The sequence below is a fragment of the Solenopsis invicta genome, chromosome 4, assembly GCF_016802725.1.
Source record: "Solenopsis invicta isolate M01_SB chromosome 4, UNIL_Sinv_3.0, whole genome shotgun sequence".
NCBI lineage: Eukaryota > Metazoa > Arthropoda > Insecta > Hymenoptera > Formicidae > Solenopsis > Solenopsis invicta.
This window is the reverse complement of record NC_052667.1, coordinates 7,768,491-7,792,316: the sequence shown is the minus strand read 5'-3', so window position 1 is coordinate 7,792,316 and position 23,826 is coordinate 7,768,491. Positions and strand designations below refer to the sequence as shown.

The window sequence follows — 23,826 nt, the reverse complement described above, 5'->3', positions numbered from 1 at the left end:
TACGTTAATCTTGAATTATACTTCCCCGTGAATGCGCGCAATTTTTTTCATTACATTTCTCGCCCGGGGCGAGCTTCCGCTAATCGTAGCAATGTTCTCCACCGCCGCGTTTATCAGTTACGGGCGAAACGTTACAAAAATTAACACCTTCTCGAGCGTGGCGAAGCGCAAGCGAGAGTTTCAGTGATTTTCAGCGAACTTAATCGTTGAAGAGTCGGGTTTCTTACGCAAGAGTTATCCTAGAAGAGAACTCACGCGCAATCGGTACCGTCTATAAATAATGATGCCGGCTAACTCCTGCAATTAGCAAGTAAACAAGATGTAGAGATAACGACCGGGTCGGCAATTAATTCCGGTCGATGTAGACGGTCGTTAGCGCAAAGAAGATATGGAGACTTCATCCTCTTTATAATCCAAGATACGTAATCATTGTTCTACCGCGTACGGTTCTACCGCGTACGCGACTTAATTTGATTAGTGCAGCAAGCGCGAAGCCTTAATTCTGCTTTCTCCTGAGCTAGTCGACAGTCCCTCGTAATATAAGTACGAGAGTAGACGCGAGATTTTTACACAAGTAACTTACACGAGAAGGCATTTCATAAAAAAAGTTTTTTGATCGCCTTTTCTTTTTTTTTTGTATGAATTTCGAAAATGTAGAGCTGATACATGTTATTTATATAATTTTTTTAAAATTCAAATTTGTCCAATTGTAAAACATTTTGTTTATTGCCAAATAATAATGCAATATTCGTATATAAAATAATACAAATTTGCTTTAATAAAAGTTTTTTTCAGAATACTTCATATGACTTTTCAAAATTTTTATGTAAATTTTATAACGTTTCTAGAAAATTTTTTATATTTTTCGAATTTAAACACTTTTCAGAAATGCTGAGAAAAGATTTTAAAAATTTTGTATATGTTTATCTTCCAAATGTATATCTTCCAGACTTTTCCAGATTAGCATAATGTCTATACTCAAATAAGGATATACTGTAGTTATCAACTTTTATAATTTCTAGAAAAATATAAAAAGATATAAAAAAAAGTCTACATCGTTTTAAACATTTTTATACATGTAAATTTCTCATTCTATAATTTGTGAAGAAATCTCATAAAATTTGGAAACATATAAAAAAAGTCTAGATCTTTTCTAAAAATCTTCATATGTGTGAATTATGATACAATCTAAGAATTTCTCATTTTATACAATAATTTCTAAAAAAATCTTACAAAATCTGAATACTTTGGAAAAATCTAAAATAGTTTATACGTGTATTTTTTTATCTTCATATGTTTTTTTAATATATTCCAAGATTTGCCATTTTATAATTTCTGAGAAAAAAGTAAAAAATGTGAAAAAATTTAAGGTATTTTTTCAGGAATTTACAAAAATAAAAAATTTGAAAAATATAAATATTATAAATATATGAAATAATATATTTATAATATATATTACTTTTAAGTTCTAATACACATAAACGATATTAAATATCTCTTTAATATTTTATTTATACTTTTTTTTATTTCTCACAAATATTCTTTGCGTATATGTGAGTCAAATAACGTTCTTGAGAACTCTTTGCATCCCGGAAGAGGCAATTTATATCATATATTAAGTCGTCTTTTCCGACGTGAGATAATCAGACGGTCCGACGGTTCCCAGGATTACCGGTTAGAAAGTCACCAGATCCTAATTCCGCGAGCATTATCAGTGTCGACGCGCGTTTCCTTTTCCGCGAAAGCGGACGGTTTCTCATCTCGGATCACCGCCATCGAGAACTCCCGGAAACCGACGCGGCTGTGGCGGTGCGGACTGCGGCACGAAAAACACGGCAGCACTCGAGAACAATGATGTCGCGGTGGTACAGAAATTGTTCACGGTAATCGCCGGTGGACGCACTTCTGGCGAAGCCCTTCTTCTGTTCCCGTCAGCAACAAAAGGCACTCTCTGCGCCTTTCTTTACCGTACAAATCCCGCGGTACGCTTTTAACTGGAAATTCAGGAACACATTGCACGTTACACGGAAAATATCCTCATCGCACGCGAAGTATCGTGAGCAGCGTTACGAAATCTAATAAATAATATAATTCGACATTGAGCTTTTAAAAGATCGAAAAATATGTGTTTACGTCTTTTGTTTGTTATTTTATTTTCGCTTTTTACATATGTTTTAAATAAATTTTCTAAAAGAAAAAATGGCTATAAAATTGAAACATGAAATATATTTGTTCTTTGAAAGACGAATGTTCTTTACACATTTTGTTAAACATTAGGAAAAAAACTTTTGGCGATTATTTGCAAATCTGTATGGGCGTGTCAAAAAATACCGGCTCACTATTGATTCAAGAATACATAAATTAAAATACGCGGAAATAAAAAACTAAAAGAAATTCTTAATCCATAAAATATAAATTTTTGTCCAACCTACAATCAATCAAGTAAAAAATTGAGTTTTGCACAAAAGGTAAAATTTAGAAAAATATTCGATCTTTTGCTTCTATTTTCAAGATATTTTTTCTTATCAATAAAAATCAAAAAATGGAAAATTTTATTTGATTGTCGAGCAAAAGAGAAATATACCGAGTGATTATTAATGAATATCTCCACTTTTTACCATAGGAGCATGATTTACCGACGGATACGTATTTCTAACATATTATTACATTAGAAATTACAAATACGTGCTCCTATGGTAAAATGTGGGGACATTCATTAATAATCACCAATACGTGCTCCTATGGTAAAATCTCCTAAAACTTTTGAGTCAATCGGATTACAACCTAAACGAGTTATCATAGCAACAGTTTAAAAAAAAAAAGACGCGTTTTACGTTTTGCAAACAATTTATATGTTAATAAAAACTTTTACAAGTCTCTTAATCTACTTTTAATCTACTCTCTCTCCCTCTCTTTCTCTCTGAAAGTTCAAACTATTAAGAAAATGTGAAAAAAATCAATTTTTTTGGAGTCCAAAAGCGAGAATATCTTTAGTAATTTTCCGTCTAAAAGTTTATACATGGTGATTTTCATTACACATATATTCCATTATACGAGAAACGAGAAGCCACTACGACCTGTTATGACTTTCTGCGTACGAAAAGCAAGTAGTATAGAAAAATATTGTGTGTGTGGAGAAGCATTTCAATGATTCGTCGTCTGAACGAGCTTAAGTCATCCCTTAGTTGATCTACGATAGTTCGTACAAATATACCTTGTCACGTAACATCTACATACCCGAGGAAAAGCATTATTATTTTGAGAAGAAGACAAACATGAGCTTCAATCGTCGTAATGTTAATATCGGAATGATCGGATGGCTGAAATAGCTCTCAAGAACGGAGTAAACAAGGACCACATCTGTTTACCTCGACGAAGAGGTCAGCGAGTTCATACGAGATGTATTCAGTATTCACGCACGTTTCAGCCTACGTACGGGTTAACAAAAGGCTCCTCGTGCACGCGGCCTTCATCGCAAAGTGCCTGCTTTCCATAAACACGGCTTTTCGCCACCGGCGCGTGATGTCAAAGATCGGTAACCGCGATACCATAAATCGCCGAACGTGTTTCCGTATTTTTCCGCGGCGCGTGGCCGGAGGATGGCAAAGGTGCGAAGAGTTAGATTTGAATTTTGCACAAAATGCATCGCGGAGACGCAAATATTCTATTTCCAATTAGCTCAAAATTTCCCTCGACGAAATGAATGCTCTTGAGTTTTGCACGACGCTACTTCGTTCCTGGTTCTTTTAATAAACTCGAAATAAGCTTTTAATATTTGATCAGCTTTTAGTTTCTTTTTTTAGTTTATGAGTGATTATTTCTTTCTTAAATTAGAACCACCAACAGACGACTGTAAGGAATCCAACTGCATAGTTAAAGTTTAAAAAGGAAATGATCAAAGTTGAGCCATATTGGTGGAACTGGTAGGTTCATGATTGTACGGTGTATAATTGGTTCCTCGGTTCTAACTTATGAATGGAGACTACACTGGAATATCGAGGCTTTGTAGCAAACTGATAGCTACCGCTTCGCCGAAGTATCGTAAATTGGATTTACACGAAGGTAGAAATCTTGGCCGCAAGTCTCTACCTATTCTGTCCACGAACTATGTGTGCAAGTGTATTCAAGAATAAAGTCCCGAGAGTTTACGTTGCGCGTGAGCAACCCTGCAAATCTCTTTGCGACAAATGCTCATCGTTGTTTGGACAGGCGGAAAAACAAGGGCACAGATTCGCGACGATACATAAATACGAGAAAGATTGAGAGAAAACTCGAAATTTCGATACGTTCAGAGTCGCTGAGAAGAAACCGATTGATTTCTTGTTTTCATAAAAATATTATATATTATAAATATATCATACTTATCACTAAAATAAATTAGAAATGTCTATCAAATAAGTTTGTAAAAAGAAATGACGCTTTATATTGCGTGTAATTTGACAATTTAAATAATTTAAATATGTCTGCAATATAACGTACAAATTTTTGTAAAGTATTATCAAGTTGCTAATACTTTAAAAGATTTGTACATACATACATATATTGCACATTTTTTAAAAAATAAAATAAAATTCTATAATAAATTTGGAGACCATGTTTCGATTAAAAATTTGATTTTGAAATATTTTTTTCTTTTACAATTAAAAAAATATATATATACACTTTTGTAATATAATTTCGTTTATTCGAATATCTTCATAAATTGAATTTTCAAAATTAAGTTAAAGCTGCTCTTAGGCGCTCAGCATTATTAATCATCTGGAGGCTATATTGAAAGTTTGTACAATTTGTGTATTATATAAATTTGTTTCCACTAAATCTTGACTTGCTCGATAATTAGTTGATTAACTTTGTCATAAATATTTTATCAAACGCAATCGCTATAATTAACCTTTAAACCGGCCGGCATTGAACCTATTATAATTCCCTTAGAAAATTCCCAAAATATTGTACTTATATCTTCGATACAACCTATGTAATAGGGAGTCCTCCGTAACGTCTATATTTAGACTTTCCGGCCGTCTAAAGGTTAAGGTACTTCTGATGATAAACAGTACATAATCAAATATAGATTTGATATAGTAGTGATAGGATAAAGTCGGTATTTACGCCGCGGGGGGATGTACGCCGCAGCAGTCAGAAAAAATAGAAGAAATAAAGATAGTTTGCTCACAACCACTTTGCTATGTGCCTTTATGCTATATTAGTATTGTATTTTAATTACAGTTCTTTATTGTTAATATTAACAAAAATATCGTGAATTGAATTAATTTTTTCATGTAGAAGTAGCGCGATCGTGCATTACCATCGACGTAAAATGATTACTGTAGAAAATATAAAAGGCATAACGATTATTTCATGATATGTAAATGTAGAGCGATAGTAAAGGATGAAATACAAGCAAGATTCAAGTGCATAGCTCTTGTATTCTTTATTTAGTTTGATATCTTGTATATTCCACTTGTTTAGGATGTACGGCCTTTTCAGCGAGCGGGATTTATGCCGTAATACAGACACTGCGTGAAGCAGCACTTACCCTATGTTAAGCACTATGTTGAGAACACAAAGCGTACATATCTGCACTCTGTTGATGTCTGTGCATATTAATTTCTTCAGTATTGCATTATTATTACTCTGTAAACATATTGTTTATATTAACTGTTTTTATTGCCTAATAAACTTTGTAAACACATTTTGTAAGTCATTATGTTATTTTATATCATATTTGTAAAAGTTATTTGTAAATAATCGTGCCGTGTATCTTACACATGAGTAGTCGTAAATGCCGCCACTTTTTTTATATGACAAAAATGCAAGGGTTTTTTTAAGTTTCTTTTTCAAGTATAAGAAAAAAAATATTTCATATTTAAATTTTTTTATAATAGTAAACAGTAAAGTTTTTATTGGCATAATTTATTTTCTTTAAACATAGTAAATAATACTTGATAAATTAAATTTTCGATAGCTACGGCGTATATACCGACTTTACTCTATATTATAACTGTTTATTATAACTGTCAAGAGAGTTTTATTTATAACATTTTTACCAAGAACGTCTTCTTCGTTCGTAAAATAAAAGTTTCTAAAATAGTTTCTTGAACGTATTTTTGCCAGAAAAGAAGCATTTTATCTAACGTTTCTCGAGTGGACACTTTAACTTGTGAGACGTTTCTGGAACTGGGTTATAAAGCGTCCCAGACCAATTTTTATAACGTTCCGGGCAAACATTTATAAAACGTTTCTGAAATATGTATTTAAAGTATGCTCCCTGGAATCCTCTCCGTCAATCCATTTTATTTGTGAAATGCTGCACCAACGTACATCTTTCTTTTTATTCGAGGATCAGAGAGAAAGAGAGAGGGAGAGAAGTACAAGTGTGCGAAGAGATACAAGTGCGTTGCAAATCGCGAGGTAACGACAGAAAAATCCTCGCTAGAAGCCTAGTGACGCGGTGAAGAGAACAAGCGAATCGCACCACAGCGAGATACGATGCATCGCCACATATCCGATAGGGACATTTGTCTTGGAACGCATTGAGGTGGAGAAGAGGCGAGTCGTGACCCGAGGCGCGATGTATCGATGCCAACATTTATCTCGCGGGGGTAAGAGCGAGGAAGAGGGAACAGTACACGCTTGGATCGAAATTCGCGATAATTCCCTCCCTCGAAAGTGTCGATTCCATCCGCTTTCATTCCGACGAGTCTCGACGCGAACGGATCTCGACGTGTCTTATCGCGGTCGTCGTAACCTGCGCGCACTGAACGGATTGGCGTGATCGAGAAGATTGGCATTGAAAAAGTAGACGCGAAAAAAATCCGGCCGATCTCAATTCTGATTTGTAATTATACTAACGTGACTTACTGACAACGAGAGCGGCTGAATTATCGCCGTAACGTCGCGTATATTTAAATCTCAGAAAAGTAAAGATATGCTCGTTTAATATTTTATTTTACAAACGCATTTATTCCCCGGCTCTCTTTGATAAATTACGTTCGTTCTATGTACCTGATAGACTTCTATCTATCTAAGGTGATTGGTAGAATTCCATAACTAACAAAATGGTGCTCATAAGAATTATATTTCGTTAATATTTACCGAGTTGCTTTGAGAAAACAAAATGGCATTTCACCACTTCCTTCTCTCCTCTAATTAAATTGCAATAAAATCTCGGATAAAAATAATGTAGACGAAGACGAGAAACAGAGATACGTTTGAGTTGCACGAACGTCCTTTTTCCGTAATACTTGAATTATGATCAACGCTGCGTATCAATAGTGAAAATAATCAAATTGAATGTACCGCACGTATTTAATAGCAAGCTGATATAATGTACTCAAAGATATTTCGCTGTCACATTATTTAATTAAGTGAGTCACGGTCTCTTTTCATATAACAATTTACTTTCAATAATACATTACCACATTAGATGGCACTCAGGAAATTAAAATGGCAAACGCGCTTCTAGACAATCTCCCGCGAAAATCTCGAATATTTTTCTCGCAAAGCGAGACGCAAGTGAGAATTACGCCGGTCTCGTAATGGCCATCTAAATAACGAGATAATAAAGACACGACTGTGGATGTTATATATATATATAATTTCCCGATCGTATCTATATAGCGTCTCTCAAGCTTGCGCGCAGAAGAGGAAACGGATGGCCTGTGAAGCCACCAGAGACATTCCATGAATTGCTCGACGCGCAACTGCATCGCACACAGGCGGCTAAAGGAACGGGGAGAAAGAAAACAGGAAGAAAAAAAAATGAAAAAGAATACACGGCGAGCACGCAGAAAGCGGAAATTTATTGCGGAATTTGCATGGAAGAGGACCGGCATTTCTGAGATAATACGCTGTTCCTCAGCTACGCGTTGGCCGGGCGCGAGTTTTACAAATGCAACACGTTCTTCCGCGAAACGAAAGGTCGTTGCGCGAGATATCGCGTCTTTCGTGACTAAAATTCGTTCAACACTAGGACCAGGTGTCGTTTCGGCTCTGCCGATAACCTCGATTTTTTTTCAATACTTTTGGATTACATGGAACAGAATATTTTGAAATTGTGTAAATATAATACGAATAATTCTAATAATGAAAATAATATCTCTCTTAACAATGTAAAAAGTTAAAAAAAAAAGGGAATTAGTGGAGCCAAAATGGCCCCGACAGTTGTAGTGTTCAAAATTAGTCATTTTTAATGCTCAAAGGTCAGTAGTTAACTTGAATTTAAAAAATTTGTTTTTTTTTTATTTTTATAGAAACATACTCGCGTGCAAATACAAATTATTCTTCTTCCTTGCATTTTACCAGACACGTCGAATAAAGACGCATCTCCTAATCTGTTTTCATCCGTTCCGAATGAAAATACAAGAAAAGAATGGTAGCGAGATTGCCGGAGGCAACAATCCCGAACCGGTGGATTTTCGGCCAGAGGCAGAACTTGGTTGAAAGTATCGGCGTTCAGGCAGCTACTAAGGGCAGTGACTCCCGGGATCGCAATCTCGCTTAGCAGATCTGTCTGGGCCCTTGAGCCCAAGGGCGTATTGTGACCTAACTTCTCTTGCGACGAAAGGGTTTCCAAATTAACGGACTCGAACGGTTAGAGCGCCTTGCTCACGATACCGTCTACAGTCAAACTTGACTGTAAGAAATTCGGATTTTGTATGCACGTGAATGTGTGCGTCTGTGTGGATTCTATTACTTAATCAGATCTTTCCGGGAATATTATCTCATATTTGAATATATTGAAGATATTAAGAAAGGAATAATTCGTGAACAAATTTATCTTTACTGTGTCGTTTATTTTTCAATGATATGCCTCATTCATTTATTTCGTTTTCTAAAGTCCAATTTATATAATAATTATTTTATGAGCATCAAAATTCAAGATTAAATTAACGAGCGAAATTAACGAGATGTTGTTTCCTTTAATAACTTTCTAACTATACGCTTCTGTGATTTCGCTGATATCAGACGCCGTTGAGGCCAATATCAATCTGACAATTAAGTTGAATTATTTTCTCTATCAAATTACAATTATTTAAACTGATAACGTAAGTTATTGACACTGAGTTCTCGACAAAATTATTCAATAATTTTATATAATACTCAACGATTTCTCGCAATGCAACGATAAATTAGTCATGAAATCTTACCTACAGCTCAAATTTTTAATTATTGTTGCATACTTCCGCTATAAATTATAAATTTGGAGTCTCATTTATTATATGAATATTGTAACATTAACGATATTTTGTGTTAATTTTTTTAATTAAAAATTATGTAAGCAAGAAAATATATATTTTTAACGACTGAAGACAATTCAGTGAAATCGAAATGTTCCATAACTTTTAACACTATTATATAGTTAGAAAGTTATTAAAGGTAATAACATTTCGCTTCGCTCGTTGATGGGCCTTTAACTCATTTATATCGTAAAAATACAAGCCAAACAAAAATTTAATTTATTATTCAAGATAGAATTCTAATTGTAATTTTAATATATATATAATTATAAATAAAAGGTTTTATTCTAAAATCGGGATAAATTACAAATTATTTAGCAGATTTAATGAAATGTAGTGGTAAACTTGAAACATATTCGAATTACATCAAACATGACAAAAATCTCAAGTCGTTTCAGATATTATTCAAAGGAACAATATTTTTAATTCCTGAAAGTGTCTCTTCAATGCTTTGAAAATATTTCTTTTTCTTTTATAATAATTTACGTTAATTCAATTCATTTTATCTATTTTTGTTTTATACACAGACACAATATCTACGAATATAATTCAACGTTTAAATAATTTAAATGTGTCTATTCAAGCGCTTCTAAGAAAAGACTTCTTAAAATTTCAAGAGTTTTAATATACTCAAAAGTTTCAAGATTATTTGAGACTTTAAAATATTTAATTCGAACAACACTTGAAGTACTTTGAATTTCTGTACGATTAAGTTATTTCAAAATTTTCAGAAGAAGAATTTAAATGCCCATAGCTCTCTAATATGATATACTTTTGTAATTAATTGCTAAAATAATAAACATTTTCGTCTTGTAAACGTACTATAATACGTATACACGTATTGTAATAAATAAATTGAGTTTGTAACGCTGAGGAGGACTTCAAAGAGGATCGAAACGTTCGTATGTACTCAGAAGAATAAAATTCTAGAGGAATAATTTGTTATTTTCTGCGCACCGTTAACCGCGATGATTCTAATTAGCCCTTATTATATTACGTTTCTTAATTGTGAGAGTTCTAATTAATTTAAATTTATTTGAATAAATTAAAAAAAATTAATGGAATATATTTTTTATTTCTAATGTAACAATAAACTATCTTGTTACAGTATCTAAAACTTTAATTAGACATTTATCTTGAAAATAATTTTAAACAAAATTATTTTCAGTTCTGGTTGTAGCTAAATTTTTAAATACTTTAGCAAAATCGTTCCCGTGTATGCACAAGATATTAAAAGAATTCCGTGTATATTAATAACTACGAATAAATTTGACTCTAAAAGGTTTTTAATTCATATTTATATTGCTACTTGTGAAAATTCTTTGCTAGAAATTCCTTCTCCCACTTTTCTTGGCGAACCGATCGTGCCGTTCGCTCTGATGAAATTGGAACGGCTTTCTCAAGACATTTCCGCTGCGCACAGGAGCTCGGATAAGAGATCCTCTTTTACCCGCCGGGGATCAACCGCCTTAAAAGCGTCCTCGTCCCCTGAACAGGGATGCTTCCCACCGATGCAGTTGAAGGAGTCTCGACGTTCTTTTTCATTATTCATATCGTGTCCCAGCACGCGGCGTTCTCATCTTTACCTCCTCATGTCGTCGACCGTGTTCGCCCCGCGGAAGTAAAACGCGACGTTGTGCGGTTCTGTTCGAGCGTAAATATCGCGAAGGATTTCATATGGAACAAGTTGGAAGCTCACCAAAAGCGCTTTCTTCCTTTAAGACGCACAAATCCGTTTGCATTACGAACGCGACTGCACTACAGGCTCAATAAAAAAAAAGAGAAAACAACAAAATCTGCTTTTCTTCTGCTCGGTTTCTTAGTTTCAAGACGATTCCGGTTCCTGCATACACCCATTCGAATGATCGCCCACGTTCTCCGTTCATCGATGGAAAAATCATACGGAGAAAATTTTTCTCTCCGAATTTAATTCCTCAAAATCATAATAGTCGAAATTGGACCGAATATAATCAATGTGTACACTCGGAAAAGAAAACGCTTTTCTTAACAATTCTATTGCAAAGAAAAGCATTTATTCAATTTACTTTTTTTCTTCACATATGTAAAGATTATATTTATCAAAGAATACTTTCTTAATAATTGTCTTAAAATATACTTATTATAAATTTTAGAAAAATTTATCACATGCCGAAAAAGGAAATTTACACTCTTTCGAAGAATATCATACGATATACTGGAATGTTATAAGAACATTAAGATATTATTCAAATAATATTAAAATAAAATATTAAAATAATATTCCAAAAATATAATTTTTTAATATTATAGGAATATTGTATTAATGTTATGTCCGTTTTATATAATAATCGTGATATTTATTTACAAAATTATTACAGTCATCCGCGGAATATTATGAAAATGTTCTACGAATATTGTTTTTATTCAAAAATGAATGTAAATTATTATGTATAAAATATTCATAAACTTCATAATTATTACATTTAAAAGCGATATATAATATTTTCGATAATTTAAAATATTGAAACAAATATATTATTTACTTATAATATAATATTCATATAATATTATTAGGAGTGGACATATGACCACTCTTTATTAACATTAAATAATATTTCAGAAATATTATTTAACAATAAATAATATTGTAGCGCTTATAGGGATAATATAAAATAATTTTAAATTTTACTAAAATTATAATAAAATTCTTCAAAGTCCATGTGGCTATCGTAGATTGAAGAGTAAATTAAAAAAAAAAAAATTTTCTACGCGCGCGCAGTTGCCTCAAATCAAACACAAACGATGTTGCACCGTCGAGCGTGATCTGCCGCGACTTTCGAAGTTAAAGTCGTCCGATGTCGAACTTGTACAATGAGCGAGACTGGAGATACGACCGAGAACGCGAACTTAACGACGCTGGTTAGGAAACCGGATCGTTCGACTGCCTCGGCGGTATACGAGGGCGTGTCTGCTGTCCGGTTGACGGGTCCACTCGTCGCCAGAAGAAGGGCTCAGCGAACGCGGACGATAAATAATGACCGCGGTAGATACGCATTTATCAAAATACTATTTCATACGGATGGACGCGCGAGCGTGCGTGTCGGGTGTAAACGGGGACTCCGCATATTCGTCGATCTGTAGTTGTTGAAGCAGGGTAAAGACGCGCCACGAGGTTTAGAATCACGAGATTAGTGACGGCCAGGTATCGCAATAACAGAGCAGATGCCACCTCGCGGTGCACACCTGTGCGACAGAACTGTAAATTAGAACGGAGGGGACTGCGATATCCGGACTCTTGTGCGACGGGAGCCTCCGTCTCGTCGAGTGAGCCAAGTATCGCGAGAAATTTGCATCTCTTTTCCGTCGGAAATCCGAACCTTTTGACGAAAGTAAATATTAACCTTGTCTAATCAAACAGATGAATATGCAAGCGGAGGTAAATATTGCGACGATAAATACTATCTCTATTTTCCTCCTCGTTCGCGTACATCTTCTCTTTGGACACCGTTCACAATGCTGGCGGAATTTTCGAAAAAGTCCGAGAGGAATTCGTCCGTGAGTTTTTACATTCGTTTCTATAAAACGAAAACTCTATTAATTATAACGTATTACTTTTCAGAATTGCTAACTTGTAACGGCAGGTGGAGGGGGAAAGGTAACTATTAAAACAAAAACTAACTAAACTATTTATTTTTTAAGAAAGTTACTAAATTAACTAAAGTCACTAGTAATCTAGTAACTTTCACAATCCTGGCGAATCATATCGTGAAATCATTATTAATAAATCATTTATCAAGAAATGATTTATTAATAATAATAGAACGATTATTAACGGAGTAAAATGAATATGAGCAAATGAACATGTGATTGATGCCGTCGCATTAAGGATCCATTACACTAGGAGGGCGATTGTGCTCATGCTAATTAGCTCGTGGTATTATTTCAAATGGTACTTCAACATCACCCGGCGGCGATCGGGGTGTGGTTGAGACGATCTTTTCCGATGAGCTAATTAAGGGTACGTCTAACTACAAGTAGCGCGGCCGTTTATTAACGGACTAACTATGGCGCTCCGTCATCGCAACGCTGCTATTAAGTGGAAATGCAATCGATAATCCCTCCGTGCTCCGCGGCGGTCGTGTACATTGGATAATTCAGCTCAGCCGATTTTGTTTCGGTCAAATATTTGCTCGACAATAACTCTGATTTATCGCGCATATCGCAAGATAACATAGATATTGGCAGATACTACGTGATTTACAACGGAAGAGGAAGGGGCGCGCACACGCATGCGGTAAATCCAAATTCTCAAATATTGGCTTTTAGAAGAAAAAAAAAATATATAAACAGTTTGATTAAAACGCTCATATTAGTGCAAACCTCGATATTTGTAGATGCATAACACTGGAAATGTTTGAAGAGAGAGCGTGTATACAGGGTGTGTACTCGAATTTTGTAAAGCAATTTCTTGGGAATTCCCGGATTTTCCAGAAATTTTAATTAAAATTTCAGGTAAAATTAAAGAATTTTTTAATGTAGTTTTAAGATAAATTTGTTTCATAATATTTTTAATATTCTTTAATGAAGTCATTAAAGAAAAACCTCTTGAGAGTTGAATATTGAATTAGAGATCAAACTAGAAAAAAATAATATGAACTAAATGCTTACAACGATTTGTCTACAATATATGGACCTAGTTTACATCACTGGATAGAAAATATAATAAATAATTTTGTCAGACAGAGAAAAAATTTAAATTTAAAATAAAATTATAAACTTTTTCTCAAATATTAATAAAATCCGTGATTTTCAAGGATAAAAACTGGTAGTACACACTATGTTACATATCTACATTTTAAGTGTTTATTCATATTTTTTAAATTTATAATATTACTCTGGATAAAAATTTATTTACATAATTGTAAGAATTTTTTGTACTTTTAAGGAATTAAAAAATGTTATTTTATATAGAATGCAAGGTGTTAGAATAACTCAACTAACATTGTTTCAATGTAAAAAATATTATTTTAAACTATCAAAATTTTGATAACAAAAACTGTAGTAAATTTGAATTAAAGAAAATTTACAGTAGCACTTAAAAAAATTCTTAAAAAAAACAAGAATACATTTTTAATTAACGATTATAGTTTTGTATTAATTTTTATAAACAATTTTTTTCACTTATAAATTTGAAACAAGAAACATGCGTGGGAGAAAAAGAGAGAAGACATTAGAAAAAGTATTAATAGACAGTCATTGTTAAAAAAAAAAAAATCATTTAAAAACATTTTTAATAACTGTTACAGAATGATAAGATTTATTTCGTTTTCTTATTTGTCTTTATCTCGCATAATAATTTCTTCATGTACACTGAGAGAAAAAATTGTAGTGGTAGTAACTATAAGGGGACAACTACACAAATTTTGTTAACAGAATTATAACATATAGTTAAGAGAACTATATTACAGTTATTGTAACTAATTAAGTCAATAGTTAAAAGAACTATTAAAAAAAGTTGTAACCTACTATATAGTACAGTAATTACAACTATTTTTTCTAAGCATTAACTGGTTGCAATAACTATAATATAGTTCACTTAACTATATATTATAATTCTATTAAAATTTGAATGGTTGTGCCCTTATAATTGCCGCCATTACAATTTTTTCTCACTGCATGTTATTCTAAATCTCTTCTAGGATTAAATAATTTCGTAAAACACAGCGTTTTCCTGAACTTACATCCTTTCTTACATCAACCCTACGTTTGCCCCGCCTTACGCATGATTTAAGCGAGTTTTTGCGGACTTCACTTTTACTTTCGACCGCGATATTAGCGGAGGTAATAATGAAAGCTTCCTGCATTTTGCGCAAAGCGCGGCCGTTTCATAGTTTATGAAAAACGCGAGTCGATGGAAGTCGTGAAGCAGCAGGTAATAGCGCGTCGCGGCCCGCATAATTTTCAATTTCAACCCGCTCTTCCCTGCAATCAGGCGCGAGGAATCCGACGACTTAAACGACGCACTAAAAAAAAGGGGGGGGGGAAGGTAAAAGCGTCGTTACGTCGAAAAAACGAGCTCGCGAGTGCTGCGCGCTCGATCTAACGTTCTTGTCGCGTCTCGGCAAAAAACTGAGCGACTTCTTGCGGATGCTGCGCCACTGGACGTCCGCGCCGCGCCGCGCCGGGGCACTTTTAATGGTGCCGATGCGAGCAAGGGCCTCTGGTCCCCCTTGGTCCCCTCGACCCTCCCCCCAACCGATCACCGAGTTCGGGTCCGAGGACCTCCGGACCAAACGGGGTTCGGTCCTTCACGCATCTGCATATAAATCATTGGTCGGACAGGCTTAAGAAACCAGCGGGCTATAATGCCGACTCGCCAATAACCGCGAAACATCGCCTTCGGTTTCTTCCGAAGGTACCACTAAAAACAGCTCCCACAGGAGGACGGTCGGCACTGCCGGCGGGCACGGGAAGAAAAGCAAAAAGGGTATCGAGAGGCAGGAGGGTGCCGCGGTGGCTGACGCGGGATGTGACTTCCTATCGCGTAAATTCTCGCGTGCCATTTCATTTTAGGACGCAACCGGAGTAACAGTCTCACGGGGAATACCCCAATTTCCAAAAGCTCTTTTCAGGAAAATTAAAAAGGTTCAAGGGTTTTTCATTACCTTAGCCTCTAAGGTCTCTAACTGCGCCATTCTGGGTTCCAGTAACTGCTGCTGGGCGCCAACCCCGGTGTGTAGGGCGGTCTGAAACAATCATTTATTAGATTAAAGTAAGAGTACTAGTTTACGACTTTACTTTAATTTATTTAAGCATTAGGGAGTGTTCTCGCTTTTGGGTTTCAAAAAATTAATTATAGTTTTTTAAATTTTTTTTTTTTTTTAAATAGTTTGAACCTTGAAAGAGAGACTTCAAAGTAAGAGACTTGCAAAGGTTTTTATTAATGTGTAAACTGTACGTAGAAATTTAAAACGCATTATTTTTAATAACACTTTTAAAAATTGTTGCCACGATGATACCTCATCTAGTTTTAATCCGATTGACTCAAAATTTTTAAGAAATATTTACACATTTTCCTCTCTGGTTTAACGAATTATAATTAAATAAAAATTTCAACTTTACAATTTTCCCGATAAAAATTAAAAAAAAAAAACAGTTCTAATTTAGTTGAATGATAACTACATTTATATAGATTAAGAATTACTTTTAATTTTTTTATTTTAAATTAATCTGAATCTTGAATTGCACGGCAATAGTAAACTGATATTGTTCTGACACGCTCGTTTAGATTTGCAAATAATTGCCAAAAATATCTTTTCTAATATTTAAAAAAATTTGTAAAAAATATTCTAACATCAAAGAATAAATGTACCACGTTTCAAGTTTATAATTTTTATATTAAAAAAAATATTTAAAAAGGATTAAAGAAGACTAATTAACGGTTATGGTTTTGTACTACTTCGTATAAATTACAAATATATAGAAGGGAAAGTGGGGCAAGATATTCCCTGTATCGCTTGATTCAAATTCAAGAATCACGATCGAGTACGCGTTAGATGTGGCCTCTCGGTTGTTGAAAGTTACTCATAAATTAGCGAAATAGGCAACTGCGTCATTAAGTTAGATCATAATTTATATTATTTTTTGCAATTTTCTAATGATATTATCTCATTTTTTCACTTGTGAAAATATAATTCACATTAATATTAAATTACAGTATATTTTTAAAGTGTATCTCATCTTGTCTACGTTACCTATACCCCGTTTTACCCCACCCGTGGGGAGAAATGCCTTTTTCTATTTTTTTTTTTTTTTTTTAATAAAGTTTATAATTCTCTGAAGATTTTATTTAATGATAGTTGTATTGAAAGATTGATACCCAAAGATTATTTAAGAAGTAAAGATGATTTGTTGATTATGAAAACTTAGCTTTTACTCATCAGCAAACCTTAATTACGCCGTCTTGTTCCATCTACTTCTATACAAAATGTTCTTTACTCATAAATTTGATTGTAATAAAAAGATTAAGCTGCAAAAAGAGAGAAGACGTTAGGAAAAACTTTAATTAACGGAAAGTCAAAGTTAAAGAAACAGTAATTTATAAACTATAGATGGACTATTACAAAATAAAATTTACTTCTCGTCTGTACAACTTTGCTCTTTCTCGCGATAATTACATTCATCTATATTTCATACTTTTACAATTATTTAAAATGTCTGTAAACGCAATATAAAAAGAGCCTAGTAATAAATCGCGAAGAATTTCGCGGCTTTACTTTTTGTCGTAACATTAACAAGAAATGGCGTGAACGAAGGAAAGCCTGATACTCTCCCTGGGCTTAAATCCTTATCCACGATATTTGATATGACCCTCGAGATATTACATACACTCTATATTCACCAATATCTCAACCGCGCCTTTGTGAAGGGCTTCGCGCTGATGGTAATAAAAGGAGGAAAGTTATTCGCGCAAACCGCGACCTTCCAAGTCCTCATCGCCGGTGTAAGCTAATACCCGTGGCGGCCGTAACGTTTTCTAAGGACAATGGGATTTCAACGGCGAGAATATCTCCCTCGTTGCGGATTATTGCGGTAATTATTATTACCAGCGCACTCGTCAGCCGTAGTTGAAGTCAAAAATGCCTATCGTCTTTCTTCCTATTGACGCAGATACGCAATATTTTAAATACATGATGTAATCGATACTTGGATCGCCAATAGCAATACTCGCAGACTTTAATTGTAACTTGAACTAAATTAATGCGCGTAAATGTATGACGAATGAAATTTTTGCTGCCATAGTTAATGATTTGTTAAAACTATACTTGCTATAATTATAACTATAAATTTATAAACTACAGCAAAAGTTGTTTGCTATTGTTCCAAACACATAAATAAAATAGCAAAACATGCATATTATATAGAATCACATTGTACAGCAACATAAAAGAAGTTATCGGAGCTAACCGATATGTCAAAGATATACATATACTCAAGGTAACTAATTAATGTAATTACCTCTAATATATTTTTAGCTACAGAGTATCTATATTTAGGATATAACAAATATATTCTGTAGAATAAAATTCAGATAGCTAAACTCTTTCAATTAAATAATACAGGTATCACAGATGAGTTATTCATGTATTACAACTGTAATTTAGTTATGCAGTTTTTAATTGCAGCAGCTACTTCTTTCACCCGAGAAAAAATTTTTCATATATAATCATATACCAAATTATATCCATATATATTAATATATATATATATATATATATATATATTAAAATTTTATATATATTATATACACTACTCAAAAGAAAATAGGGAACACTTTCCAGACACCAAAAATTAGGCTATTTTCAAATGACTGTAACTCGGTGAAAAATCATCGTAGATAAAAAATAAAAAAAGCATTTTGAAGCTTGAAGATCCAACTTTAACGCTCTATCAGCAGATTTTCAAAATTCTTTTAACTTCCTTGTCTTATGCAGTAAAAAAGCACACCCTGTTTTGTTCCTTAAAATTTCGTATTTTTGACACTTTGCAGCTCGACCAACAAATTTTTTTCGAACAATTCAAGTAAAGCTTCATAAACTACAACATTTTGCCTACAAAATGCTTTTTTTAAAATTTCTCTACGATTTTTTTTGACCGAGTTACGCTACTTTGAAGCTAAACCTGCATTTTTTACAAATGATATCCGTACTCCGTGAAAAATCATCGTAGACAAAAAATCAAAAAACCATTTTAAAGCTCGAAGTTCCAGCTTTAACATGCTGTTAACGGTTTTCAAAAATTTTCTCAATTTCTTAGTACTATGCCCCAAAAAAGATACACTGTTTTTTCCTTAAAATAACGTATTTTTAACAGCCTGTAGCTCAATAAAAAAATTTTTCTCGACAAATCCAATGCAAGTGCCATAAAGTATGACATTTTCTCTACAAAATGCTTTTTTTAAAGTTTTCTCTACGATTTTTTTTGACCGAGTTACAAGACTTTGAAGATATACATTTTTTACAGTACATTTTTCCGAAAAATGACGTCTACCGCCGACATTAGCATTACCCAATGTGCACCACGTGGAGGTTGTCGATCGGATTTTTGCACATCGTGTGTGTGTGTGTGTGTGTGTGTGTGTGTGTGTGTGTGTGTGTGTGTGTGTGTGTGTGTGTGATGCATGTATCACAGCAGAGATAAGGACCCCGCAGTTCGTCACTTCTGCAGTATTTAATGACTCCAAACCCTCTCTGCTGTGTGTGTATGCGCTCGCGCGCATGAGAGTTCAATAGTGTGTATTTCCTCCTCTCTGATCAATTACTGCTTGCAAGCGTTCTCGCATATTTATACATCTTGCAATACGATCTTGCGGAATGTTGTGCCAAATTTCCGTTAAAATTTCTCCCAATTCTTCTAAATTTCGCGGCTGTTCCTCGCGACGCCTTAATCGTCGTTCCATTTCATCCCAAATGTGCTCGATTGGATTTAAGTCCGGGCTATTGGCGGGATGATTTAACAGTCTAATTGCGTGTCGTTGAAAAAAACGTCGCGTTATATTCGCCGTATGAGGTCGAGCGTTGTCCTGCATAAAAATAAAGTTCCGACAGGTTCGATTTAATAGCAAAACGTGTGGTCGTAGAATATCGTTGATATAACGAACACCCGTCATTGCCGGAGGTAGCAGGATCACTAGATCACTTCGTCTTGTAAGTGATATACACCCCCACACCATCACGGAACCGCCGTTGTAGGATCGTATTGGCATAACGCAACGTCGATCATAGCGTTCATTTCGTCGACGCCAAGTACGTATACGAGCATCATTGCCATAAAGGCAAAAACATGATTCGTCGGAGAAATATACATTTCTCCAATCCTGTGAACTGTAAACATATAGTCGTCTTAGTCTAAAAAAAATCTCTTTTTAGACAAAGATGACCATATGTAAACATTGCATGCTCAATACAATAAAATTTTGTTTAGTACGCCGGCGATTCTCGCAGTGTGATAAGCGACACGGAATTTTCAAAATGCCGCGTAGACATTTATCGGCCGTAGAAGTTGCACGCATAATTGCGCTTTTGCAACAAGGTTTTAGTATGCGTTATGTGGCGCAAGATATTGGTGCATCTGTGTCCGTAGTGAGTAGAGCTTGGTTACGATATCAAGACACGGGAAATTACACGAGACGTGAAGGTAGTGGTCGTTCTCGATTAACGACAAATAGACAAGATCGAGCCATTGTTCGTTATGCATTAGAAAGACGAATAATTGCCGCAAGAAACATTCGTAACGACATTCATTTGCGCCATGTTTGCGAACAAACAATTCGCAACCGTTTGAGAGAAGCCGGTCTTCGTTCTCGTGTTCGTGCACAAGTACCAAGACTCACACTCGTACATCGCCAAGTACGTTATCAATTTGCGCGCGATCACATAAATTGAACCGCTAGGGATTGGAGAAATGTATATTTCTCCGACGAATCACGTTTTTGCCTTTATGGCAATGATGCTCGTATACGTACTTGGCGTCGACGAAATGAACGCTATGATCGACGTTGCGTTATGCCAATACGATCCTACAACGGCGGTTCCGTGATGGTGTGGGGGTGTATATCACTTACAAGACGAAGTGATCTAGTGATCCTGCCACCTCCGGCAATGACGGGTGTTCGTTATATCAACGATATTCTACGACCACACGTTTTGCTATTAAATCGAACCTGTCGGAACTTTATTTTTATGCAGGACAACGCTCGACCTCATACGGCGAATATAACGCGACGTTTTTTTCAACGACACGCAATTAGACTGTTAAATCATCCCGCCAATAGCCCGGACTTAAATCCAATCGAGCACATTTGGGATGAAATGGAACGACGATTAAGGCGTCGCGAGGAACAGCCGCGAAATTTAGAAGAATTGGGAGAAATTTTAACGGAAATTTGGCACAACATTCCGCAAGATCGTATTGCAAGATGTATAAATATGCGAGAACGCTTGCAAGCAGTAATTGATCAGAGAGGAGGAAATACACACTATTGAACTCTCATGCGCGCGAGCGCATACACACACAGCAGAGAGGGTTTGGAGTCATTAAATACTGCAGAAGTGACGAACTGCGGGGTCCTTATCTCTGCTGTGATACATACATACACACACACACACACACACACACACACACACACACACACACACACACACACACACACACACACACACACACACACACACACACTCACACACACACACACGATGTGCAAAAATCCGATCGACAACCTCCACGTGGTGCACATTGGGTAATGCTAATGTCGGCGGTAGACGTCATTTTTCGGAAAAATGTACTGTAAAAAATGTATATCTTCAAAGTCTTGTAACTCGGTCAAAAAAAATCGTAGAGAAAACTTTAAAAAAAGCATTTTGTAGAGAAAATGTCATACTTTATGGCACTTGCATTGGATTTGTCGAAAAAAATTTTTTTATTGAGCTACAGGCTGTTAAAAATACGTTATTTTAAGGAAAAAACAGTGTATCTTTTTTGGGGCATAGTACTAAGAAATTGAGAAAATTTTTGAAAACCATTAAGAGCATGTTAAAGCTGGAACTTCGAGCTTTAAAATGGTTTTTTGATTTTTTGTCTACGATGATTTTTCACGGAGTACGGATATCATTTGTAAAAAATGCAGGTTTAGCTTCAAAGTAGCGTAACTCGGTCAAAAAAAATCGTAGAGAAATTTTAAAAAAAGCATTTTGTAGGCAAAATGTTGTAGTTTATGAAGCTTTACTTGAATTGTTCGAAAAAAATTTGTTGGTCGAGCTGCAAAGTGTCAAAAATACGAAATTTTAAGGAACAAAACAGGGTGTGCTTTTTTACTGCATAAGACAAGGAAGTTAAAAGAATTTTGAAAATCTGCTGATAGAGCGTTAATGTTGGATCTTCAAGCTTCAAAATGCTTTTTTTATTTTTTATCTACGATGATTTTTCACCGAGTTACAGTCATTTGAAAATAGTCTAATTTTTGGTGTCTGGAAAGTGTTCCCTATTTTCTTTTGAGTAGTGTATATATAAAATTTTAATATATATATATATATATATATATATATATATATACATATTTATATATAAAAAATTTTTTCCCGGATATTTCTGTAGACCGTATTAATTTGTCGAAATATATTTAAAAAAATATTCACAGAATAAGATTAATAATTTAATAACAATTTGCATATAAATTCGTGCATATAAATAAAATCACCCTATGAAATTCAATAATAGTACATTAAATTTATACAAGCGTATCATTTTATAACACTTTAAACTCATTATTTTATAAAAATAAAGCAATGAATTGTAATGTTTCCTTATATACAGTTAAACTTTCAGTTAAGTATTTCCAACTATATTTTTTATATTAATATCGATCCATTTAACATTACAGATTGTATTCAGAAAGAGAATGAATTATTTGCTGATAAAATTTCTTGAACATCTCATACGTCGTCATTATAAAAATGTAATTTTTATCAAAAAAGCTATTCTCGCTCTCTTCCTAAAATAATTTCTCACATCTGTTACTCGGAAGGAATTCAGATTGCAACCAAGGTGCAATCATACTTGGCGATACCACAGACGATGGAAAGCAGCTTTGCGGTTACCATAGGTACCGACAAAGTGGTTTACTGTTAAATAAAAATTGTTTGAGAAAATGGTCGAGATAACGAGTTGATGCGAAGAAAGCTCATTTTCGAAAGACTTTACGATCTCATCTAACATTAATTGATGATGCCGCACGAAGTGTTAAAGATTAATTTTCATTGCGCTTATTGGCGGACATTTCGCCAACCAACTTGTGCTAAATCTATCCTCAAAGATAGAGAAAACATCACTGAGACAAAAAAACGTTCGTTATGTTTCGAAGGAAGAAAAATCTTCGAAGAACGCTTCTGTAAAATATTTAAGTAACTGAATTTGGACATCTAATGATTTTAGTGATGGATGTTTAGAGGTAAAGAAAAAACAAGAAAATAAAAAAAAATCATCATCAAGAAAGAATAAAAATTTCTCCTCGACATCATCGAGAAATGGTTTTTCTTTCAGATTCGAAAGTTTTTGACTTTCATTTTGATTTAACATTTGCTTGAGGGAAGAAAAATTCCACGAGTAAGAGAACATTCTCTTCTCTCACATTCCTTTTGCACCTTTTTGCCGAGGAAACGTCAGTCACAAGCGTCTCCGAGCTTCAACGTTCTTTCTAAGCTTTCCGCGAACTGCATGACATAACTTTATGTTACCTGTGGCTATTGACTTCCCGGTTCTATGTCTCTCGTCGTTCCGGTCTTTACGAGAGTCGCGCAGACCAGTCGCGTGTTAACTGACCTTTTCGACTCTTCTTTATGGATTCTTATTCGATTCTCCAAAGCGCCGGTAGCGCCTGAGAAGAGACTAGTTTAATTGGGAACTGTCGTGTCAGCACAACCGCCGACAAATTTTATTTGACGTTGAATGCACTGAATGCAATTGTTGCTTTAATTGCGAGCGTAGCTGATTCGGCGGCGTCGCGCAAACGTTATTTTGCGAAAAGCCAAGGTCGTTTCAGGTAAATATTTTC

At 34.6% G+C, this 23,826-nt stretch overlaps 1 protein-coding gene across 4 annotated transcripts in view; it reads right to left on the bottom strand.

The window, feature by feature from the left end:
- Positions 1–23,826, bottom strand: part of LOC105195847 — a 154,565-nt gene that overhangs the window by 20,701 nt on the left and 110,038 nt on the right. For all 4 annotated transcript variants that reach the window (XM_026136926.2, XM_026136925.2, XM_026136927.2 and 1 more), the window contains one exon: positions 15,884–15,964. In XM_026136926.2, coding sequence (XP_025992711.1) covers positions 15,884–15,964 — 81 coding nt within the window. The remainder of the gene's footprint in view (positions 1–15,883; positions 15,965–23,826) is intronic.